At 44.2% G+C, this 15976-nt stretch overlaps 1 protein-coding gene across 1 annotated transcript; it reads right to left on the reverse strand.

Annotated features, from left to right (window-relative positions):
- Nucleotides 1–4928: 4928 nt before the first annotated feature.
- Nucleotides 4929–7222, reverse strand: fut9a (fucosyltransferase 9a). The gene is made up of 2 exons (XM_063007321.1): nucleotides 7146–7222; nucleotides 4929–6233 (listed from the first exon to the last, which is right to left on the reverse strand). The coding sequence occupies exons 1-2, from the start codon at nucleotides 7162–7164 to the stop codon at nucleotides 5146–5148; spliced, it is 1107 nt and encodes a 368-aa protein (XP_062863391.1). The 5' UTR covers nucleotides 7165–7222; the 3' UTR covers nucleotides 4929–5145.
- Between the last annotated feature and the right edge of the window lie 8754 nt (nucleotides 7223–15976).

A 15976-nucleotide genomic window follows, 5' to 3' on the forward strand; every position in this document is an offset into this window, starting at 1 on the left:
CGTCTCTGTGCACCACCATCAATCAGCCGGCAGAGGTCGTAATCATAATCTATCACAAGTCGTCCAGGTCCTGTGGAAGCAAATTGGTTCCAGACCATTGCACTACCTCCACCATGCTTCACAGGTGGTAAAATGTTAAGGTGAAATGGGGTTAGCTTTACACCCAATGTAACGAGACCCTCTCCAGAAGACATGTGTGCAGCAAAGACATTAATTGCATCAATTAGAATGAACTTTATTCAGCATTCGCACCCTCGGACAAGAGAATTCGTGTCTGTTTAGGCGCCCCGGGTGGCTGATAGCACAGGATATTTCATTATACAGTAGTTTCACTGGTGGCAAGATGGTGTTAGAGTGGAATGGGGTCAGTTTTACATCGAATGTACTGGGGGTGAAACTGGAGTTTCTTTGTGCACGGGGGAACAGCCATGCTGGAACAGGAAAGGTTCTTCCCTAAACTGTTTCTGCAAAGTTGGAAGCTTTTATATAACATATTTATTACACCTGTTATTACACCAGAATTCCAAAAATAAAAGGGGCGTCCCGATATTTTTCTTTAAACAGTGAGACGCAGTGGGAGATTCAGAAGTTAAAATGTCAGGAGGTTTTCTTTAAATACCAGAGTATCACCGGGCCCCCGGGGGCCCCGACAACAGCCGGAGGATTTGTGGGCGATTTTGTTCCCTTGGTAACGTCAGGTTATTTATACACATGGCTCATGGTGGGGATCAAAGTGTGAGAGTAGATGCTCCCGGTCATCCCATCACATAAAGAGCTCTGGGTTATTCTGGGAGAGCATTAAACCCCCGTAATGAGGGTTTTAAATACTGTCCATAAACTTTTGAAACATCCCGTTCCAAAAATAAATAATATGGAACACCGTGCTGTCATCTTTTGACTGAATGGACACAAATTCCCACAGACAGAAGAGCGTCTGTTGTTATAGAATCTTCTAGAATTATCAGATTTTTAGAATTTTCTAGAATCTTTTACAATGTTCTGGAACGATCAGATCTATAGAATTTTCTAGAATATTCTAGAATGATCAGGTCTGTAGAATCTTCTAGAACGATCAGGTCTGTGGAATCTTCTAGAACGATCAGGTCTGTGAAATCTTGTAGAATGATCATATCTACAGAATGTTCTAGAACGATCAGGTGTGTGGAATCTTCTAGAATGATCAGGTCTGTGGAATGTTCGATCAGATCTATAGAATTTTCTAGAACGATCAGATCTATAGAATGTTCTAGAATGATCAGATCTATAGAATGTTCTAGAATGATCAGATCTATAGAATGTTCTAGAACGATCAAATCTATAGAATGTTCTAGAATGATCAAATCTATAGAATGTTCTAGAACGATCAAATCTATAGAATGTTCTAGAATGATCAAATCTATAGAATGTTCTAGAATGATTACATTTGTAGATTCTTCTACAACAATCAGATCTGTAGAATGTTCTAAAATGATCTGGAATTATCAGGTCTGTAGAATGATCTAGAATGATCAGATGTATAGAATGTTCTAGAATGATCAGACCTATAGAATGTTCTAGAATGATCAGGTCAGTAGAATCTTCTGGTCAGCACGTTTCAGATGGATGGTAAACACACTCGTCCAGCACAGACGGCGAGTCGGCGGCACACAACACATTCACCCTCCATCCCACGATGCTTCGTATTAGGGAAACAGGAGCTTGTGTGTGTGTGTGTGTGTGTGTGTGCAGAGAGAAAAAGACCAAGCAGGATGATCCAGAATTGTTCACCAAAAAAAACTTTATATATTTAAACACAGAACCATAAACCAAACGTTTTTTTTCTTCTCGATTCACATTCAGACCAACAACGATGCATCGAAGCACCACACAAATAAAATCCGGCTCAAAATCATCGGGATTTTTCCCGATCGGTTCACATTTTTCTTGGGAATGTTTCTGTAGTTCTGTAGCTCTGTTGGGTTTTTTTTCTTTCTCGTTGACGTCAGTGCATCATTATTATTATTATTATTATTATTATTATTATTATTATTATTTTTCTCACAGTATCCAAAAGCTTCAGGTTCTTCAGGGTGATATTTACAGCACATACAGAGTCATCACGTGTGCACAGACGTTACAGAGGGATGAAAAACTGTGTACATTTGCATTAAATAGTGAATTATTATTTTTTTATATATATAAAAAGATTCGGTTTGTGTTGAATGTTCATTTCATCGTGACACGTTTCATGATTCCACACAGACGATAAAACAGAATCGGCTTCTGATTTACAGCCGAATAAAAAACAGAAAGAGGATTTCAATCAAACCAACCCCTCTCCAACACGTGTGCACCAGGCACCGGGCGGGTTCATACGGAGATCCGTATCGTGTACTGAGAGTCACGCACTGATCTTTATTATCCCTTGTCTCTGTGCAGTACCATCGATTAGCCACCAGAGGTCGAAATTGCATTAGTTATAAGGAACCTCATCAGGCATTCCCACCCTCGGAGGAGAGAATTCGTGTCTGATTAGGCGCCCCGGTCGACCGATAGCACAGGATATTTCATCATACTGTACTTACACTATATGGCCAAAAGTATGTGGACACCTGACTGTGAGTTTGCTAGACATGCTTGGAGTTGCTCCACCTTTCCACAGGATTTTGGAGCGTCTCTGTGGGAATTTGTTCCCATTCAGATAAAAGAGCGTTCGTCCAGGCAAACACAACCGACCGTTCCGGTTCAAGTTCATCCCAAAGTTAGTTAGCGGGGTCGAGGTCTGGGCTGTACGCAGGTCGCCGGGGTTCCACCACACCAAACACAGGAACAGGAAAGGGTTTGGGAGAAAAGGACACGACTGGAAGGACACGACAGGCCTAAACTCCAGCCCAACATCACAGTCAGAGTCCCCTGCCATCCCTTAACCCCCAGTCTCATAACCCTTCTTCATCCTCTACGGTTGAAGGCGTGGCCTGCACTCATATAATATAACCATTCATACCTGTTAGTAATAGTTGTTGTTGACAGGTGTCCACATACTTTTGGCCATATAGGGTTTCTAATTTTTAAAAAAAACAGTTCATCACAGGAAACGTAGAGGACACATTTGGCACTACGCATTTTTTTCCATTCCGTACATGAGCAGATAAACAAACCCCAAAAAAACAAAATAAAAATCAGACCCCCTTCGGTTCAACCCCCTTCTGTGATGAGGTGTGGAATCCTGCACAGCGGCTACACACGTCAAACTTTCATTGTGCTTTTTAGTTCACATTTAACAAAAATAAAACATTTAAATAAGGAGTGAAAGCAAGAAAACTGGACGATGCCAGGGTGGCTGTAACTCCCAAAAATCGAGGGGTCACAGAATATAAGAGGTGCACGATTTAGGTTCTGACCCTTGGTGATACAGATGCAGTGATGTCTGTGTTTTTTATTAGTTTTGGCCTATGATCAGGTCTGTAGAATCTTCTAGAATGATCAGGTCTGTAGAATCTTCTAGAATGATCAGGTCTAAGCGTACTTTATTACTTCATTATGTGGATGAATGATCCACGGTGGCGCCCCCTACGGGGAGCAGCTTAAAAAATTATTCTCATATAATTTATCGTACGTTTGTCGTGCTCTTCACTCCTAATTTAAATATCTTGAAAAACTGCTCACATTACGTTTCTGTATCAGTAAAAATAACGTAACTCATAATGCTGGTGATGAGAACTGATTCGAAACTTGAACACACGTGGATTCACGTCCGCGCGATAAAACTCGTAGAAAAATATCGAAAAGTCTGAGCGGCGCTACGCTACACAAACGACTCCCGATGAACGACGCGCACATTTCTCAGTTCCGTAGATGAGCGACGAGCCACACGACGACACCTACACGATATCAGAATAAAATTAATTCTACTCAATTATATCGGATCCTCCGTTAGCGTTCAGTCCGACCGCGTGTGCACATGGAACGTCAATCTGATTCACTTCCCACAAGAAGAAACAAAAACAACAATAAAGTAGCAAAATAACATTTTTGTTTGCATTCGAGTGAATAAATATGAAGGTGCAGCGTGATTATCAAAATAAATTAATATTCACATCGTTTACAAAAATAAAAGCAAGCGCTCCGACGCTCCGTAGGGCCTCAAACGGATCTACTGTCTTCTCTGGACTGTGTCTGAAAACCTCATGATCTCTTTACACTCTCTCTCTCCTGAGAAGAGGGCGTGTCTAAATTCTTAGCTCCCTTAAAATGCTCCTACTGAGGCGACTTAATTCTGACTGATTGACGAGGGAGCGTCCGACGCCTCCTCCTATTGATTTGATGTTTAATCTGTATAAAGGTGTAACTACACAAGTGTCGTTTATTTGTAAATTGGGGCGTCAGGGACAGTTTATCCGTTTTCAGTACACGGAGGGAGACGTGTACTGCTGCTGTTTGAGTCGGTCATCTTCTAGACCTTCATCAGTGGTCACAGGACGCTGCCCACGGGGCGCTGTTGGCTGGATATTTTTGGTTGGTGGACTATTCTCAGTCCAGCAGTGACAGTGAGGTGTTTAAAAACTCCAGCAGCGCTGCTGTGTCTGATCCACTCATACCAGCACAACACACACTAACACACCACCACCATGTCAGTGTCACTGCAGTGCTGAGAATCATCCACCACCTAAATAATATCTGCTCTGTGGTGGTCCTGTGGGGGTCCTGACCATTGAAGAACAGCATGAAAGGGGGCTAACAAAGCATGCAGAGAAACAGATGGACAACAGTCAGTAATTGTAGAACTACAATGTGCTTCTATATGGTTAGTGGAGCTGATAACATGGACAGTGAGTGTAGAAACAAGGAGGTGGTTTTAATGTTATGGCTGATCAGTGTAAATGAGCACTCATGTTAAGTGCTCGTACGTTAAGGTTATTTTTGCGAATTGTAGGTGCTCTTAATGTTTTGCTTTTATTTGTTGTCTATTATTTTTGGTCGTGTCTGTGTGCCCATCGACTAATCGCGACTGGTTAGCAGTTAACGGAATCTAACCAAATTAATTTAAGACCTGCGTATGTCAAAAAATCTCTTCAAGGGTCCAGAAAAGACAGTAAATCAATTCTCTCCATCATCGGGCACCATGTAAACAATCCCCTTACATCCAGACGTCCACAGACACCCAGATCAACCCCAGTACCACTTGTCGAGATTATGAAACGCCCGGTACTCATTGTGTCTTCTGGCGTAGTCACACGCCAGGCAGGTGTGCTCCGCCCAAAAATAGGCCTTCTTCACTTTAAAGTGTTTACGCCAGTCGAAGTACCTCAGGTAGAGCTCCTCGTTCTTATCCAGGAATAAAAGATACTCGGCCAGCTCTTTGGGAGAGGAGAAGTCATCCACGTGGATGAAGGCGCCTCCTTCGACGTAGTTCTGATAGTTCTCCCTGGCCGGCCCCAAAACCACGGGTACGGTGCCAACCGAGAGCGGGTTGTACAGTTTTTCTGTGATGTAGTCCTTGTGAATGGAGTTCTCGAAGGCCAGGTAGAACTTGCAGCTGGCGATGGTTGGGAAGTAGTCCTGGTCGGAGACGTACTCTCCGAACGCCTGACCGTAAGCGTGGATCTCCACGTGCTTGTACAGCTCGTTGTAGTACTTGACCCGGACGTGATCCGGATTCCAGTTGCTCACGATCCAGCAGATGAGCTTGGTCTTGCTGGGCGGGACGAACGCCTCGTCTGTTTGAGAGGGCACGATGGCGCCGTAGGGCACCTCGATGTCGGCGTCCTGGCGATAATTCAGGGTCAGGTTGAACAGGTTCTCGATGCCGGGCAGCTGGGCCGAATGCGACGGCGACTCCAGGTTCATCCAGATCCATTTCTGCAGCGGGGGCCGATACGCCGGCGGCATGTTTGACAGGTCGGAGCTGATGTCCCTGTGGTGGATCACCACCACGTCTGACTTGTTGTAGAGGTTGCGGTCGGCGGTGATGAAGCAGTTGTCGATGCTGAACAGCGAGCCGCACACGTTCAGGTCGTAGGTCTCGCCGAAGGGCCAGAGCCAGACGAGCACCGTGGTCTGGTTCTGCTCGCTCCTGTTGGAGAGCAGGCTCTTCACGCGGGCCGTCGACGTCTCGGACTCCACGGGGCCCGACAGCCAGCTGGTGGATGGCTTGATGTACATGAGGAACAAGGTCACGAAGCAGCCCAGCAGGAACGTGCCGAGCAGGAGGGGTCGCAGGATTCTGTGTGTTGGTGAAGATGGCATGCTCTGTCCTGGAGGGAACAAAAAGAGAGTTCAAAGTTTACATTTGCGCCGAAATGCACGCGTACGTCGGGGTGGTGTTGGGATTTTAAAGACTTTTGTAACTGTTCTTGTTTGTCACATCTTATAAAGGAAGATGATCACCACTGAGCGAGCGTACGAGACGGCCAGAACAGAGAAGAAGCCGCTGAACCGCATTAAGTCCCGCAATTTGGGCATGTAATGGGCGCCCCAATGGCAACATTAAAGGTGGAGTTTGTCTGCTACAAGCAACACGAGACAGAGGGCATTGGAGAAAGCTGACCCCTCTTTGCAGCCAACCATCACAAAGGAATTTCATAAGTTTGCACCCCCTTTCTCCCTATGTAGTCATTTCCAATTCCCAGAATATAAGTTCCTCTACACACCCCCACCCTAACCAAGGACAGCCACAGTCTATCACGCCCCCCTCTGGCACACTCGGCCGCCGAGTGCTTCCTTTTACCTGCCAGTGACTAGGTCTCACAGAGAGCGGTGTAGGCGGCCCTCCCTCAGACACAGCTGACTGTGCCTGTGCGCATACGCTTGTGCATAAATATAAAGTGCATGGTGCAGTTTGTCTTTGAGGCTGGAAAGAGAACCCGAACAGGGGTCAGTGTCCACGATCAAGCAGGCTTTACATTGCTTTACAAGTCTGATCAAGTCCTTCTTGAGGAAAATCTTATGGTCTGCTGAAACTGCTGCAAAAATCCTTAAAATCCCAAAACTGCCATGGCGTACACTTGGCCTGGCCAAAACTATGTGGACACCCAATCGTTAGCTTGTTGGCACAGCCATGCAGGAACGGGAACTGTTGCCACAAAATTGAATTATAAGGGGTGTCTACATACTTTTAGTTGTATCATGTATTCACACGTGTGATGGTAACTTTAGTAAACGTTCACCTGGTAGTTTAGCTGTCATGTAGAAAGAGAACTGGTCCTTTTTTTAAATAAAAAAAACTAACTGTAGTTATGAAGAGAACTGATTCGAATCTCCTCATGGTCCAGACTTAGAAACGCAGGTTTTCTCAGTTGGAGGCCCTGCAGAAAAAAATAAGAATAATTAAAACATTTTAAGCTCGTTTTTGTATCATCACAAAGTTTGAAGTTTATGAGCACGCGCACTTGGACGTTAGGATTATGCAAGGCGATCGTACACATCAGAGGGAGGAAAATAGCAATAAATAAATAAATAAATAAATAAATAAGTATTAGTAAGATGTATTTGACTGTATTTTCAGCCCCTCCGTGACTGAACAGAGAAATGATTCCTTACGCTGCATTTAATCCTCTGCAGCTCAGTGTTTATTCATATTTCTTATGGATGTTTTTGTACCTGAAATATCAAGCAAACCCAAATCCTGGACATTTTGGGGATATTTAAGCCCCGAAAAAGAGGGCACGTCCAGTAAAAAGGACGTATGGTCACAATACAAGCATTTAAAGTTATACCAAAATACAGTTTGAAATTCATTTAACGGACAAAATCTGGAAAGCCGAATGTCCGGTCCGATTGTTTAAAGTTCCCTCGAGAAGCATAACGAGACCAGTAGTTCAGTAAATGTCCACTAGCCGGCGCATGTCTCTCTGTTTACATGAGTGAGAGGCTTTGTTTTGTCGGGAGGCTCGCTTTGTTCTCGCCTTTTTATCTGTGTTTTATGCTTCATTTTTAAAAGTTCTAGTCTCACCAGCAGAGCTTCGGAGTCAGAATAATAGAAACTCTGTGTCCTCACTATACGATCACAGGGAAAAAAATCTCCTCCACCACACCAGGTAAATGAAATTTATCCCCAGTAGTGCAGTACACCAATTTGAATATTTATTTACAGATTTTACATGACATATTTCTATATTTATTAACAGTGTTCATTTTACTGTTGATCATATGTGCATGTTTAGCACTTTTATGGACCTCAGTGTTGTGTTTTCAGATATTTTTACACCCCCTGGAAAAAAAAAACCTCACTGTTTTGGACATTCACATTTTACGGACCAGTGCTCCCCCCCTTTTATTCTGTTAAATTGTGGTTCCTTCGTAATACGATTTTGCGCAGGTATTAAGCTGGGTGCTCGGGTGGCGCAGTGATAAATTAAGGATCCAGGGTTCGAATCTCAGCAATGCCATAGACGTCTGCATGAACATGAGTGGCTAACGTCTGTGGCCGAAAAAGCCTGGCCATCGGGAGGTGCACTTGTCAGTGCGTTCTCAGTGCCGGTCCCAAACCCGGATAGAAGTAAGGGGTTTTGTCTGGTTTTAAACTATGCCAGGTCTGGTATGTGGACTTTGCTGTGGCGAATCGTAAATATAAATACGGGAGCAGCCGAAAAAAAACTGATTGTTAGGGCCTTAAGCTAAGCTAAGGTTTTCATCCTTCAATAACGTGTGCGTGTGTGTTAAAGGCACTAATTCATGCTTGTGCATCTCAAATAGTAAAAAATTCTTAATTCAGTTTATTTTGTTAGTACTTGGTACGTCTCAGTTTTTTAAATAATGAAAATAGTGCATCCTGAACTGCATTCAATACGAAAACTCAAATCTATATAAGCAAACTCTATTATATGAAATATCTGATGTATTTAATAATCATTTTTGAGTTAAAAGATACTAATTTAACTTGGTGAATCGTTGAAATCGTGTATGTGATTGTTTATGTGAAGATAACGGCGCTGCCATGACAGGGCAGAACATGTAAACACTGCCATCTTCAGGACGTTTTGAGCAGTACATCCCGACAGGAACCTGGACCATGAGCTGCTCCTCATCATGGTTCTTCATGTCCTACTTTGTTTTTGTCATGATTAACCTCAGGTCAGTCTGCAGCGTCCGTTCCCCGGCGCGCCGGGCCATAACGGGAGGAAGGGACGAATCTCATGAACCAGAGTCTGGGTTATAACCAACGTCTCCGGCTGCCCAAACACGGACCCGTGCCACGCCTGAGTCATAAATATGTGACAATGTTTTTCAGATTCAAGTCATTTCTGTTTGGAGTTGGCATGTTCTCCCTGTGGGTTTCCTCCGGGTGCTCCAGTTTCCTCCCACAGTCCAAAACATGCAGTCAGGATAATCGGAGCTACTAAAGCGCCCTAAGGGTGTGTGTGTGTGTTTGACCTGTGATTTACTGCCGACCTGTCTGGTGTGTTTCCTACGTTTCAGTCATGGTGCGTTCCGGTGCCACCTGAAGGCATGGCAGCCAGACCACCGATCTAACGAGGCCAATCCACCATCTACATGTTTCTAAGAGGTCCTTTCATTAGCCTACATGGCCTTCGTGGATAGATTGGCACCCCTGACCCCTGCGATGAGAGAAACTTGAATAATAAATAAATCTGGAGGTGGTGTGGCACACTGGTGCACAAGAGTCTAGATTCAATTCCTGACAAATTGGAATGCTCCAGCTCCCAGGGATATGCAGAGGGTGGATTGGTTGCTCTGAATGGCTCCTCTGTGCCATTTATGCTCTGCTCTGGTGCTCATTCATTCATTCATTGTCTGTTATGTAATTAACAGTGATAGCTCAGTGGTTAAGGTACTGGACTAGTAAACAGAAGGTTGCCGGTTCAAGCCCCGCCACCACCAAGTTGCCACTGTTGGGTCCCTGAGCAAGGCCCTTAACCCTCAATTGCTCATCGTGTTCTGCTCATTGTGTAAGTCGCTTTGGATAAAAGCGTATTGTAAATGTAAATGTAATTAATTGGGCGAACGGCAGGAAACATGCAGGACAGGTCGCCAGTTCACACACACACACACACACACACACACACACTATTTTAATAGCTCCAGTTGTCCTGACTGCACGTCTTTGGACTGTGGAAGGAAACCAGAGAACATCTAAACTCCACACAGAAATGGGATTCGAACCCAGACCTTTGGCTGCAGTCATCAATCAAACACAATATGAGACATGCTCGAGGTCACATGTACACACGCTCGTTATGGGCACATCACTGCAGTCCTGTTCCATCTCTGTGACTGAAGAGCTGGAACACACACGTCCCTGTCTAAAATATTTTTTAAAAATGTGAGCGCATTGTATCGGGGTCAGATTTTTCGACCATGAAACAGCGGCTTCTTTGTAAAACCCACGCATCTGTGTGATCCGTCAGCTTCTGGTTCACAACACACCCATTCTTTAGAGTTCTCACACAAGATCTGGAAGAATTTCCTTTTAGCATTAGCGGAAAGGCCGCTGTTCTGTGTAGTTTCTACTCGCAGACATGTCGCTCTCTGTCTGATTCAGGGTCACGGTGGGTCTGATTCAGTGGGCGAAAGACAGGAAAAACCCTGGACAGGTCACCAGACACACACACAGGGCAATTTTGCATCTCCAGTTAACCTGACTGCACATTTTTGGACCAGAGGAAACCCACAGACATGGGGAGAACATGCAAACTGCACGCAGAAAGGACTCGGACCGCTCCATCTGGGAAGCAACAGTGCTACCCATTGAGCATTGTGCCACCCTAATTCACTCACTCACTCACTTACTGTCTTAACCGCTTATCCATTTAGGGTCGCAGGGGGTGCTGGAGCCTATCCCAGCTTTTCAATGGGCGCAAGGCACACAGTAACACCCTGGATGGGACGCCAGTCCATCGCAGGGCAGACACATACACATACACACACCCATTCATCCCGGAGGAAACCCACGCGGACACGGGAGAACATGCAAACTCCAGACCGCCCCGTCTGGGGATCGAACCCAGAAGCTTCTTGCTGTGAGGTGACGGTGCTACCCACCGAGCCTTGTGCCGCCCACCCTAATTCACACAAACAAAATATTAATAGAAGTTGCTGTATTTATATTTTTTATCCAGCATATTTGTCATACACTATAGGGCCAAAAGTATTCGGACGCCTGACCATGAGCTTGTTTCACAAAATAGTATTTAAATAGAGCAACCTCTATGTAAACACTTTCTGAGAAGCTTCTCACAAGACTTTAAAGTGTGTCTGTGTGTGGGAATTTGTGCCCATTCAGTCAAAAGAGCTGTTGAGTAAAGCTGAGGTCAGGTCTTTTATTCAAACCGAGCTTCTCCTCACGTCTTCCTTTATAGACCAGTCATGCTGAAACAGAAAGGTCCTTCCCTAAACTCTTGCTGCATGTAATTTCCTTTATATAACTGATTTCACGTGTTAGCAACTCTGGTGGCTGAAGCACATAAATTCAGACTGGCATCGTATGTGTAAATGTGAACGTGTCGTGTAGGATTTCACACCTCGAGTGCAAATGATTACAGGTTCCACATCATTATAGGCTAATTAGGCCTAACGATCACTGATCACTGATGTCACACCACAAACCACCAATAAATCCACCACAAATACAGCGTGTAACGTTCACTAAAAATAACAAATAAATAAATAAATAAATAAAGTGGCTGCATTTATGCTTTATGTATTATTATCTAACAAATGCACCTCACTCTCACTCACTGTCTTAATCGCTTATCCAATCAGGGTCGCAGGGGGTGCTGCAGCCTATCCCAGCTTTTTGATGGGCGCAAGGCACACAGTAACATCCTGGACGGGGTGCCAGTCCATCGCAGGGCAGACCCACACACACACACACACACATTCACCTATAGGGCAATTCAGTGTCTCCACTTAACCTGATTGCACGTTTTTGGACTGTGGGAGGAAACCCACGCAGACACAGGGAGAGCATGCAAACTCCGCACAGAAAGGACCTGGACCGCCCCGCCTGGGGATCGAACACAGGACCTTCTTGCTGTAAGGCGACAGTGCTACCCACCGAGCCACCGTGCCGCCCTACAAATGTATCTGTTATACTTCAATATTCTGTATTAACACCCACATATAGTTGGAAGCGTCTCAACCTCATGGGTAGCTCAGTGGGTAAAGTACAGACCTAGTGAAAGTCAGAAGGTTGCTAGTTTAAGCTCCACAACTACCAAGCTGCCACTGTTGGCCCCTGAGCAAGGCCCTTAACCCTCATTCGCCTGGATTGCATTCAGTAACAAGTGTGAGTGTATCACATACAGACACCTCATACAGAATCTTTATCATCAGTCATTTAAGCTTTTATTTTATTTATATTACAAATATTAAGTACTAATATTAAAGCTATAAATGTGTTATTAATATAAATTCATATTTATGTCATTCATTAAGACCAGTGGCGATTTCTCTAAGACTGCAAGAGAAGCTCAGCTTCCCCTAAAATGTCAAAAATTAAATGGTCAAATATGTACAGTTGTGTTAACATTTCATTGACTACAAACACGTTCATCTCGAAGACGAGTTCGTTCAGAATCAGCTACTTATCACAAATCGACTGACTCGATTTTGTTAACTTCTCATACATTCCCGCAGCATCAATGCATTTGCCCGTAGAAGCTGAGCGTCTCTTCACTTCTATGGGACTGCATGGAAGGGTTTTTTTCATTTCTTCGAAACTCGCTGGTCATTGGATAAATGCCACGATTTTGTCCCGCTCCTGGACGCTGAGCGTCTCTGGGGGTGAATGGAGCTGTGGGCGGGTCTGGACGCTGAGCTTCTGCAAGATGATTGGAGGATCAGTCAAAGGGCTGAATCCCGTTTTGATTGACAGCTATTTTGAGATCTACACCATCACTTAATCACTAGGAGCTTCAGTCCCATCGCGGATTTTGCGAGTGAAGTCGAAAGACAAACTGCAACCCATTTCAGGCCATTTTCTTGAAAAGGAACGGAGGGCAGAATTTATGTGTAAATAAATTGACAAATTTTATGATGTAAGCCGACAATGAGCTTCTCCTCTTTGAAAGACCAGCAGCCGCCACTGATTAAGACATAGTTTGAATGACAACATCATATCACACAAACCAGTCGATTCTCCAGTTTATGATTAGGCAACTCAGTACAAAGTTAAAACACTCATAAACAAATAAAAATCAAATAAAACATATATTTTTTATTTCACCAAAAGACACTTTTGACACTTGAATGCTGCTTCTCCAGTGATTGTTTCCACACTGAACAAACCGATCTCAGGTAAGAACCAACAACCTTCACATATTTATTCATTTTCATCAACATTTCATCCCGGTCAGGGTCGCAGAGGATCCGGTTCGCCTGTAAACACTGAGTGCAAGGCAAGATGGACAGTGGTAGCTCAGTGGTTACAGGACTAGTTTGGACCCAACTGACTACCAGCCTGAGGGTCACACCCTCAAACAACGGGTCATTCGGTCCACTATCGGAACCCGCCTGATGTAGGTAAAGAAGCGGTCACTACTGCAAACGGAGGGGGTGTGTGTTAGTCACGGCCCTCCTTGGTCAAAAGTAAAGGTAAAATATGATTAGGGAATTGTATATGTTTTACCTCTGCTAAGAAAAGCAGCAAAATGTTTAACGTCATTAAACTGATGTACTTATTTTTTATTTTATTTGTTTTTGTTTATTTGTTTATTTGTTTGTTTAAGCATCGTAGATTCATTTCTCATAACTTAATATTTGTTTCTGTAATTCTGGGAGTTCTCTGTAACATTACATTATAGAAATGTATGTCTGCTTAGAAAGCATTAAGATTTCTTGAGTTATTTTTATTCTAGTTGATCTGTAAAGAGGGGGACGGTACGGTGGCTTGGTGGGTAGCACTGCTGCCTCACAGCAAGAAGGTCCTGGCTTCGATTCCCAAGGTAGGGTGGTCCGGGTCCTTTCTGTGTGGAGTTTGCATGTTCTCTTTGTGTCTGTGTGGGTTTCCTCCGGGTGCTCCGGTTTCCTCCCACAGTCCAAAGACGTGCAGTCAGGTGTGATGTACTGGCGACCTGTACGGCGTGTTTTGTACCTCTCGTCCAGTGATTCGGACCCACCGCGACCCTGTAACATATTGATAAACCTCATTCTGATTCATTGTTTTATTTTCTATTAAATGCCCTTCCATCCCATTTTAATCGATCCTCCTACTGTGTTGTTGTCCTAATTTATTTTAGGACATGTTATTTTATAGCTTCTTCTCTATTGTTCTATTTTCTCTCTTTTGTTCTATTCTGTGTCCATCACATTCTGCTCAATTCTATGCATTTATTTGAATGTATATGAATGTACAGCTGAATAATGTGCTCTGTGTTGTGTTGGGTTGTATTTGAGTCATGCAGTGGACTCGTTATGTTAGAATTAAATAAAAGAAAGGACGCACCAGAAATAGGAAAGCATGCCAGCTAATGCTTTTCATTATCACGAGTGCCCGGCAGTGGTGCCATTTCATTACAGCTCGTAATTATACATGAAATATGCAGCGTTCTATAGAGTCTATAAGATGCGCATTTTTAATATTGGGACAGGCGGTGCTACTGAAGGACATCTGCACCCTCGTTTTTTTATTTTTTTATTTGCATTCATGACAATGCAAATGCACGCACAAACAGTCCATTTATATTGAGTAAATCTATATCTGCGATTTATGAATAATAATAGAAATAGCTGCATGCACGTGAATACGCGAGTTTATTGGTGCACGGTGCATTTCGGTATTAAGAATAATCGCGCAGCATCTTCACATCCTTGCATTTATTTTCATTTCGTCTTGTGCACGGTGTCCATCCCAAAAAAAGGGGGTGAAATCAGCACGAATCACTCACCATCGCGTTGTCTGCTAGAGCCTAGAGAAGGCAGAGCGGCGTCGTTCTTTCATGTGCATCGCTGCGTCTCCCCCGCACAGCCCGCGCATGGGTGTAAATCCCACAGCCTCCCAGCAAAGGTGGGCAAAACACGCGGCCAGCACCGTGCCATGCTCTCTTCGCTGCCCATACAAGCCCGATCGGTGCACAGCAGAAATGTCGGGGGTCGCCGTCGGCGTGTATTTAGAGATGCGTCCTTGGCGCGTGCGCGTTTGCGCGCGCGTTACCTTCACTGCGGCTCTGCGAGGCACCGACCGCTCGCGCTCCCGTGCAGCACTGCAACAAAGCGAAGCGGGTGCATGCAGCCGTGCATGCACCCCAAGCACCGATAATTTGCAATAAATATGAGAGCGGGGTTGTTTTGTCAATACTGTAAACTAGGTGTGCAGGCAGTAATGGTCATTCTGTAAACATAAATAATTCTGGCAGTTGTAATCAGGGGTGAAGCTCATAAACTATTGATCTGAAGGTCGCAGGTTCGAGCTCCATCACAGCCAAGTTGCCCCTGATGAGCCTTTGCACGAGGCCATCAACACCTATCATGCATCGTATTTATTCACAATAAATTGATTCAGATTTGAAAATCTTAGATCTGCTTCATTGTCTTAATTCTAACTCAATGTCTTCGAGAGGACACACTGGGGTTTAATTACAACCATCCCAAAGAACAATGATATACAATCTCAATCCAAAAGCTGGAACAGTAGAAATGTAAATAAACTGCAGAAAGTCCTAAAAACGGTTCAATCATTTTTTTCAATCATTTCAATCATCTGGTAATTCCAGGCAAGGTGGCCACTACCGTGACCTCAAAAAGGAGGACACTAGACATCAAGGAAGGACATCAGACCCCAAACAGAAAAGGACATCAGACCACAAAAAAAAGGAGGACATCGGACCTCAAAAAGAAGGATGTCATGTCACAAAAAGGAAGGCTTCAGGCCCCAAAATGAAGGGAATCAAATCCCAAATTGGAGGACATCAGACCCCTAAAAGGAGAACATCAGACCCCCAAAAAGGAGGGCATCAGACCCCTAAAAGGAGGGCATCAGACACCTAAAAGGAGGACATAAAACTGCAAAAAGGAGAACATCAGACCCCAAGAAGGACAT

This window comes from Trichomycterus rosablanca, chromosome 13, assembly GCF_030014385.1.
Source record: "Trichomycterus rosablanca isolate fTriRos1 chromosome 13, fTriRos1.hap1, whole genome shotgun sequence".
Taxonomy (NCBI): domain Eukaryota; kingdom Metazoa; phylum Chordata; class Actinopteri; order Siluriformes; family Trichomycteridae; genus Trichomycterus; species Trichomycterus rosablanca.